At 46.3% G+C, this 9394-nt stretch overlaps 1 protein-coding gene across 4 annotated transcripts; it reads left to right on the plus strand.

Moving 5' to 3' along the window:
* The first annotated feature begins 2838 nt into the window (after nucleotides 1-2838).
* TRIM13 (tripartite motif containing 13) lies at nucleotides 2839-9094 on the plus strand. 4 transcript variants are annotated; one of them, XM_054804604.1, is made up of 3 exons: nucleotides 3477-3648; nucleotides 3913-4090; nucleotides 7542-9094. In XM_054804604.1, exons 2-3 carry the CDS (start codon nucleotides 4055-4057, stop codon nucleotides 8772-8774), a joined length of 1269 nt encoding a protein of 422 aa, XP_054660579.1. In that variant the 5' UTR covers nucleotides 3477-3648; nucleotides 3913-4054; the 3' UTR covers nucleotides 8775-9094. The 4 variants fall into 4 exon arrangements, with proteins under 4 accessions (XP_054660606.1, XP_054660597.1, XP_054660579.1 ...); XM_054804631.1 differs by lacking the exons at nucleotides 3477-3648; nucleotides 3913-4090 and adding an exon at nucleotides 2839-3256; XM_054804622.1 differs by lacking the exons at nucleotides 3477-3648; nucleotides 3913-4090 and adding an exon at nucleotides 3300-3455.
* Nucleotides 9095-9394: the final 300 nt, after the last annotated feature.

Consider the following 9394-nt stretch of genomic DNA (forward strand, 5'->3'; position numbering starts at 1 on the left):
ATACAAACCTGGGGAAAAAAAACCAAAAAAGCTGCTTTTAACTCCAGCTACATTTATTATCCAGTTTTGTGTTAGACATCTTCTCCAGCAAAGCACGGGGGGTGCCTGGGGCCTGGAATGAGCAGCTGGTGTGGCCGAAGGGCAAGGCTGTGTTACTTTTGGCAGCAGTGCTGGCAATAGCTGGCTGGAAGCATTTGTGAAATTATGGCATGTGGGGGCACTTCTGGTTTATGCTGACGTGTGTGCAGGCTGCCACCAAAACAGGCCCTCTCGCTGGCTCATCCTGGCACTGGTGTTTGTTCGGCTGCGGGATCAGCTGGCTGCCAAAATCAATCCCGCTGAAAACTTTTCCTTTTTTTTTTTTTTTTTTTACAAACTGGATTAGTTTTCAGCGCTGTTGGCAAGCGGATCTAGCCTAACATGTGGCCGCATGAATGTCGGAGCCAGCGGAGAGGAGGCATCAGGAAAGCATGACTAAGGGAAGGGAAAAGGATGGAATTATCTCTTTTGCCAGTAGCACAGTCTCGGCTTGGCTTAACCTCCCGAGAATCTACCTCTCAGGGTAAAATTACCTGTTATAGCTTGAGTCACTTTAATGGCTTGCTTCCACAGAAAAGAAAATCTTGTTCCTCTTTTCCTCACTCCTCTGATGTTAGACCTGCTGATTGCCTAATCTTGCATTGCACTGGTTTAGCTCGTTAAATCAGCAGAAAACTAACCCAGGCAAAGAAAAGGGAATAACGTTCTGCTGGCTTAGCAGGTTGAATCAGCTCAGTAAAGCATCTGCCGAGGGTGGCGAGCTGGTACAGGCAGGGAAGGCAGTAGCAGTCAGCTCTGAGGCCCCTGACAGAACCACAGCATACAGCTTCAGTCTCAGAAATCTCCTGTCGTAACGCTTAGTAGAAAAGCCACAATCTGGGTTCTCTCTGTAGTTTAAAGATGACTATAAGCGCTATTCCTTTGTCTTACAACAGACACAGTGTTTGTCTCGTAAAGCTGGAAGTTTCCACTATTTTATAATTCATTCCAAACTCCTACCCATGTATTTTCAGCCCTCCCATGGTAAGTGACGTTTATCCTAACAGTTTCCTTCAAGCCAGGCCTCTCCTTTGAGCCTAGATTTCCCTTTTGTTTTGTTATTAGATAGGGAAATATTGCCACAGATCTTTTCCATCAGCCAGGACTTTTCTTTGAAGCTTCAACAAATGGCTTCTGCTGCTGCTTTGGGAAGACACTCTCTGCTCTCATCTGCGGGAATGCATGCTCATAAGCAAACTGCTGTTGAAAAAACTCTAAACAACAAAGAGTTAAAAAGAATATAGAAAGATGCACTTTAACATGGGTGTAAAACAGTTGTGTACAACTCTATCAGTCAGATAAAAGTAGTAAAATGCCCAAATTGAATTTATCACGCTCAGGACAGCCATGGTGGCTGGCTGAGCACTGTCTCTGTGTACCAAGCAAAGAAATCCCATGCTGTGTTTGCCGAGAAATTTAAGCTTTCATCTTTGACAAAAGAAAGCCCAAGCAAGGAGGGACAAGAGCATTTCCAGATGGTCCCAATGAAAAGGAGATATCTCGCATGGGCAGGTGTCCACTCTTATGCCCATACAGCTCCTTCTTCATTTATAAGGAGACAGAGTAGGACCAGCCCAAAGAATTAATGGAGAATAAAATGTACCCTAAAAATATATCAGGAGAAAAATTTATATGAGAAATATATGAAATTATAATGAGTGAGGAATCTAAAATGCCATGTTGTTGTTAATTTCTTTAACCATAAAATTAAAGAGAAGATTAGTAGAATCAGGAAATTCTTGATATAAAAATGACTGTTGGGTAAGCACAGACAAGGGGTACTTAGAAAACATAAATCCGCAAGCATTGGGATGTCGCTTGAACACAATCTGGGTAGCTGAGGAATGGATTAAGCCATCACTTTTCAGAAACTACCTGGAATTATTTGTTTTTAATAAATAGCAAAGAAGATGCCGGACAATTAAGAAGAAACAAGCAGGCCACTGAAGTGTACCTAAAGGTCTTGGTTGCTTTTGTCCAGCAACTCCACCTTCTGGGACCACACTCCAGTAGAGAGTGGGTGAAATGCCCAAGTGTGTGAGCACTTTGAAGAGGATTTTCAAAAATACTTGTCCTTGGTCTAACTGTTCCCGTTGAGTTCAGCTGAGAGGGCAGGCCATCTCAGATGGAGGCAGGAGGAGGGAAAGCGAGGAAGAGGAGAGCTCTTCCTCTTCTGGCTGCAGAAAATCGGGGAGCCACAGCCTCTGCATGTTATTGAACAGCTTTTAAAATCTATATTCCTAAACAATTGGAAGAAAGATGTCAGGTGCATGAGGGAGCTTCATTTGATAGAAATACAGTCTAGCTTGTGATGTTACTTGTGTGGGTAGTCCTGAATGTGAAGTCTCCCCTGTGCAATGAGTGACGTGACTGCAGCGGGTGAATGAAGAGCAGGGGAGTGACAGGGATGCAGGAGGCAGAGTATGCACGTTTTGGAACAGCTTTTGATGTAGTGTTTCACAAAACCTAATTCAAAAGTAAGTTCAGTTTGGCTTCAATGTAAGAGCTGTTGACTGAGAACTAACAGAAGGACTGCAAAAAAGATACAAATCACGAGGGTTCTCCACAGCCTAAGCACTTTCAGACAGTTTCACAGTCCTGTAACTAGATAGTCCTCCCAGGCGGCTGCAGGATCCCTCCTGCTCTGCGTCCCTGGGACTAGTCAGTGTTATTGCCGGAGATCCGCGTGGGTTTGACAGGCCGCGTTACTCTCCAACAGAATCACCAGAAGGAAACGGTATGGCCAGTGTGTTAAAGCAAACAGGAATGCATCTCCATCCTTTAACAAAGCACATAAGGATATTTGGCTACAATGTTGTTATTTATTTTAATAAGTGCTTTCAGGAGGTGGAAGATGCTCAGCAGGATTGCCACCCAGCAGCACTCCTTGTTACGCTGCGCAACACGCGCCTGTGAGCTGCAGTCTGAAGTCTAATTTAGCAGAGTTAATAAACAACAGAAACCCGTAAATATCTCGGCAGAGGAACAGGCAGCCTGGTTTGGGCTGCATATCTCGGCCATCGGCTTAGACAAGTGGCATCCACCGCCTGGCTTGCGAGGCCGCCCGGTCCTCTCTCCTGGCAGCTTCGGGGGCTTTCCTTGCCGCTCCAAGGCAAGCGGAGGAGGAAGAGCCGCAGCAGCTCCTGCCCCGCGGCCGGATCGGGGGCCGCTGGCCAAGGTGGGTGGGCGCACCCCGTCCGGGCCGGCGGGCAGCAGCTCCCGCCCGATCGCTTCTGCGGGCCGGGGCCTGCCCACCCTTCCTGGGCCGAGCGGCGGCGGCGGGGCGCGGCGAGGAGGGGCGTGCGGCGGGGCGGCCGGCGGATGGCGGCTCTCGGTGTCGCCTGCTGCAGCTGACCGTGCTGCAGCGGCTCGCCGAGGTGAGAGGGGGGGCGATGGGCCGGCCCGGGCCCGGGTCCGGGCGGCGGGAGGGGGCGGGAGCGGCGGCCGGCAGCCTCGGGCTCGGAGGGGGGCGGCGGCTGGGACCGGCCGCGGCGCCGAGCGGTGTGGGCAGCCGAGGCAGCCCGCTCCCTCCGCCTCCCCCGGCCTTTCCGGGAGCCGCGGGCCGGGATGGTAAGTAGCGGGGGCCGGTGACGGCGCGGGTCGCGCCGGGGGCGCCGGCGGCAGGAGGGGCAGGCCCGGCTGGACGAGTGAAGGCCGCGGCATTGTGAGGCGGTGGCGCGGCGGGCTGTTTCCGGCCGCCGGGGGGACGCTGCGGCCGGGGCCGGGGCCGTTGCCGTCGGTTTCGCTCGCAGCCCTCCTCCCGCATAAACCCCGCTGCTGGCTCGTTCTTTGCGGGGCTCAGGGTGACTCTGAGGACCGCCCTCCCCCGAGCAGTGGTGCCCAGCGGAGCGGCGGTGACCGCCGGGGAGGCCATGGCCGGCGGCTGGGGAGTGTGGCCTGGCTTGGCGGGAATGCCATCGTTTAGGCGGGTGTCGGGGATCCCTCCCTGGCAGGAGAGGGGTTGTAACCTGAAGCAATGAGAGAACTTCTGCCTGGGCAGAGGGACGAGGAGGTGAGTGCGCGTTGGTACTGCCCCTGTGTCCTGCGCTCGCAGGTATCAAACCGTGTGGAGGAAACCGTGTTTTTGGGGCTGTAACTGCACTGAACCAGAACTGCTTATTTCTCCAGGCCTTTCTAACATTCTGAAGGCTGAACGTGGTGGATCTACCTGGTACTCCTGGAAAAAACTTTGGCCGTGAAATAACAGGTTTAAAGCATGGCCACTTTCCTCTACTCTTTTTGGCTGCCTGGATACCTACTGCACCTGGAGGTCAATTGTTCCATGTCAAAATAACTATGCCACCCCTCCATTAAGTTGTGGTTGCTCTCGATGAGATGAACAGAGTTTAGATCATTGCTGCTGGAAGGAGGAGCTCCCATCTCCCTTCCTCCTGCATGGGACCCTTTTTTGGGCTGATTCAACACAGCAGTCTGACAGAAGGCTGGTGAAATTGCTCCTAGGAGGTCCTGACAAGGACCAGGGCCCTTGCAAAGGAAGGGAGACAGGACCTCTCCTAACTACTGAATTGTGTGTGGAAATGCAGCCTGACTCGGTCAAGTTTTATTTAAAATACTTGCACGCCATTGCAGGAAACTTGTAATTCAAGAGCTATCTTTTTGTTTTGTTTGAAGTTGAGTGAAATTTTGGGTTTGCTTTCAGTTTGCTGCTGGCTGATAAACCCAACCTCTGTGCTGAGAATAACGCTAGATGAATTTCTGTCTGGAGCATGGGAAAAAGCTACTGTGGTTGTTTTTTGCATTTATGGTTTGATTTGTTTTGCCATTTTTCTTCCTAATCATAAAACTGTGCAAGTTGCTGTTTTTGATGGGTGACATCTGGGTTTGTACCCAGAGAGTTTCTGTAGCTCAGGTGAAGGAAGACACTGCTGTGCCTTTTGGTCTGTGAGCTATGAGTGGGGACCTCCAGGACCATCCAAACCTGGATCAGAAATTACACAGCAAAATTCCCAGTGAAGAATTTGAAATGCTGCTGTAGTTCCTCATGCAAATACCAAGTTACTAATACAAAGATGTTGCAATTCACAGGCAACGTACTCTCTGAAATTAATGTCCTAAAGAAGGCAGACGTTCATCTGTCCCAACCAGTCATACAAGTTTTCAGTATTTTTGGTTTGCTGTTACTGGTGGTGTAAGAGGGGGGGAAAAAAAGCTCATAAACGTGCCCATTTTTTATTTTTTTTAATCCTAGGTTTTTAATGATGTCATAATGGTTTTGAAATTCAGTTATATTTATAAAGCATAATTATTTAATTGGATAAGTGGGGTTGGAATGCACCAGGACAGTTTTATTTGGATCATGAAACCTTTTTGTATATGTTTTTTGTATTTCTAGGAGCATGAAAGCCTTCAATGTTTGTCCTGCAATTTTGATGGAACGTGTCGTAGTAAGCGTTTTCTGCAGTGGTTTGCAGTCCTCACTGTCGGGCATGCAAAGCTGCTTTTCCAACTCCCTCACTAAGAAGTAAAATCCTCCCTGGTAAAGGAGGTGGACCGGAGCAAACATTTTCTGCACTGTGAATTTCCATTTACTAAAAGATGGAGAACTTTCATTTTAGTTTTGTAGTTGTTATCATCTTAAAATGTGGGCAAAACTGATCTTTGTGCTGCTATCGTGGCTAAAAGCTGTGAGTACGAGTTGGAAAGAGAGAACTATTCATAAAGAGGAAGACTCAAGAGTATGGGGGCAAAATCATCCTCTTCCTGTCATCCCATTCTTTTTAGCAGTCAGAAACCTTGATCTAGCATTGAGAGGCATTTCAAAATTATTTTCTTCTCACAAAAAATGAAGTTTGTGAATGAGGTTTGCGGTCTTATAGGAAACCTGAGGTGGTAAATGGAGTCATTAGATTGTTTCTCTGGGGCTTTGTCCCTAGCTGTTATGGTGGCTGCCTTCTGCCTGATGACCTTAGTCCTGAGGATGAGTAGAAAAGCTGGCAACTTTTTCAAACTCTCCTTAACCAAACAGGCAGGGGGAATACCCTTCCTGTGTCACTGGCGCAGCATGGGAGGTTTGCTTATACCTCTCAAGAATGGCTCTTTTACTTTATCTGTCCTCTTGTGAAAGAAACTCAGAACTGACCTTGCCTTTCTTCCCTGTGGTTATCTTTGCTTGGTACTGATTTGATTGCTCTTCTTGTCCTGTGCAGCATGGATCTTCCCTTCCAGCTCTCCTCTTGGCTCCCACATTTGCCACTTTATATCTCTTTGAGGGGACAGGAACCTTAGTAATAACATCAAAACTAATTAAAAGAGCTCATTTGTATGCCTTACTGTCACAGGACTACTTTGATGCTCTTTTTTGCAATACATCTTTTAATTTATAAAAGGAATTTTGTTACATATATGTATAAACACATATTGTATAATATGGAAGGAATTTATCAAGGGAAGCATCTTTCTAATTATAGCTCAAAACTAAGTGTTTGAGAGTTTTGGCTAATACAAACCATCCCCCATTTTGGTCTCTAGTAGCTATTTATTTTCTTAGAGCATGCTGTAAATTATAAGGTGTCTGCATCTGAGAACTTGGCTTTGGTTAGAGGCACTGGGAGGGTATTGGGCTGGGTCTCTTCACCGAGACTTTCCAGTACAGAGGAGGATATGATAAATCCTCCTCCTTTAGGTCCCGTCCACAAAAAGAACTTGCTGAGGCATGAATGCTGTGAGAATGGAATTGGAAATAGAGATTGTGGATGAGTAAAAATGGTTAACAGTTTTGTTTCATGATGAATTATCAAGGATTATGGGCAGTTGTTCTCTGAAGTATTTCAGCTTTGTGCTGAGTAGCTCAACGATAACACGCTCACTTGGTTATTTAAAAAATACTGCAGGAGCAAGAGAAAAAAGTGAACTTTTTCAGTGAGCGGTCACTCCTCTTTGTCTTTGCAGGCAGAGCAGAGAGCCCACATTACATATTCTGAAGCTGGGCTTTTTCAGTCACCTTTAATACTGCCTTCTGTCAGTAGTGGTGCATGAGGTTAGAAACTGCAAGCTTTGGATGAGTTGAGCAAGCAGAGAGTGATCACATCTTAGCAGGGCATATTGGCTGGTTATCTTTTGCGAAAATCCAGTTTCTGGGTATCGCATCAGTAAGGAAAGATGTGAGCGTTGAACTGTTACTATGAGTACAGGAGTTATTTTCATTCAGAGTCCTTGCTGGGTTTGGCAAGCCTTCTTTTCCAGCATTTCTAGGTGAGAGTCCAAACCTGGTTCTGCCTGGACACTGAGCTGTTCTTGTGCCCGCCATCTGGCGGCCAGATACCACAGCTGACTGGACCGGCTGCAAGAACCCAGCTGAGGCTCTCTCTTAAGGATACTGGAGAAAAAACGTAGATCCTTTTCTCCCTGAGCCATGTCTCAGATGGAGATTGGTTTTTGCATGGTTTCCCTGGAGGAGAAATAAATTTTCTAAGTTCTGTTACCATCTTTCTGCTCTTTCCTAGGATATGATGGAGCTCCTAGAGGAAGATCTCACCTGTCCCATTTGCTGCAGCCTATTTGATGATCCTCGTGTCCTGCCCTGTTCACACAATTTCTGCAGAAAGTGTCTGGAAGGAATTCTTGAGGGAAACGTGCGGAATGTGCTTTGGAGGCCGTCCCCTTTCAAATGTCCCACATGCAGGAAGGAAACTCCCGTTACTGGAGTCAACAGCTTGCAAGTCAACTATTCCCTGAAAGGTATCGTGGAGAAGTATAACAAAATCAAAGTAACTCCGAAAATGCCTGTATGCAAAGTGCACAGTGGGCAACCTCTTAACATTTTTTGCCGGACAGACATGCAGCTGATCTGTGGGGTTTGTGCTACCCGTGGTGACCATACAAAGCACGTTTTCTGTTCTATCGAAGAAGCTTATTCCCAGGAGAAGCGGGCTTTTGAAACCCTGTTTCAGGGCTTTGAAACTTGGCGTTGTGGAGATGCCCTCTCGCGGCTGGATACCTTAGAAACCAGTAAGAGGAAAGCCCTGCAGATGCTGACTAAAGATTCTGACAAAGTGAAGGAGTTTTTCGAGAAGCTGCAGCACACGCTGGAGCAGAAACGAAATGAGATTCTTTCTGACTTTGAGACCATGAAGCTTGCAGTGATGCAGGCATATGATCCAGAAATCAATAAACTGAACACAATTCTGCAAGAGCAACGGATGGCTTTTAACATCGCGGAGGCCTTCAAAGACGTGTCTGAACCCATTATATTTCTGCAACAGATGCAGGAGTTCAGGGAAAAAATCAAGGTGCTCAAAGAAACCCCTTTACCTTGTTCCAGTGTGGACATCAGCCCTACAATGAAGAGCTTCGATACTAGCCAGTGGAATGGAATAAAACTAATCGATGTGGACAAACTTTCCTTGCCTCAGGAAAACACCACTCTGAAATTCAAGATTCCCTCAGTCTTTTCGCGCAGATTTATAGTGACCTCTCTTATTTGCTTGCTTATTCTTGCTGTCACCAGAATGTCCTTCGTGGAGTCAGTCGTTGACAATCTCCAGGGCTGGAAATCTCAATTCTTTACAATTAGCTTGTCCTATTTGGCAGATACAGTGGAGATAGCAGATCATGCAGTCTTTTACTGGGAACAGATGACAGATGGAGCTTCACTTCTAAGAGAAAAGTGTAAAAACTATACGTTGGTCGTACTGGATAATGTTGCACAGTTTGTGTGCAAATATAAACTGTTGTGAAGTCCCTACTGAAATGTAAGAACTAAGAGAGATCTGGTGAAGAAAACATAGAACTTCTTAAAATTAATTGGTTTTTTAAGACTTCCAGTGAAAACTAAAAAGATTCAAAATGTTTCTAAAACATTCATACTGCTCACGTGGTTTGAGCACTGATAAACTGGAAGATGAAATGGAGCTTTGAAAAACACATTGTTCCTGGATTCTTCTTTCAGTGGTGATTATGGGAATATGATTCACTGTAAATCATTTTTCTTACCAAAATATAGGGCCAAACTGTGTACTTAGTTTAATGTTAATGTAATTGTAGAATAAGATAAAAAGTGTCACTTCCTAAAAGGTAATAGTTTAAAAAAAAATTCTTTCTAACTGGGAGGTGGTTGGAAAGAGGAAGAACAGCTGTGACTGAGAAGAGTGCTGTACTGAGAGACTTGTTGAGGACTGCCCTTCCACTGCAGAACACAGAGTGCATCACTCACATTCTGGAACCGCTTTCTATCTGAGGATGTTACTTCTCACTTGAAATAGATATATGTATTTTTTTTGTATAACCAAATGTTATAATTATCCTGTGCATTCAGGTTACTGTAGATACTGGTTATTGTTTACAAGTTCTATACAGA

Source organism: Grus americana, chromosome 1 (assembly GCF_028858705.1).
Source record: "Grus americana isolate bGruAme1 chromosome 1, bGruAme1.mat, whole genome shotgun sequence".
Taxonomy (NCBI): Eukaryota; Metazoa; Chordata; class Aves; order Gruiformes; family Gruidae; genus Grus; species Grus americana.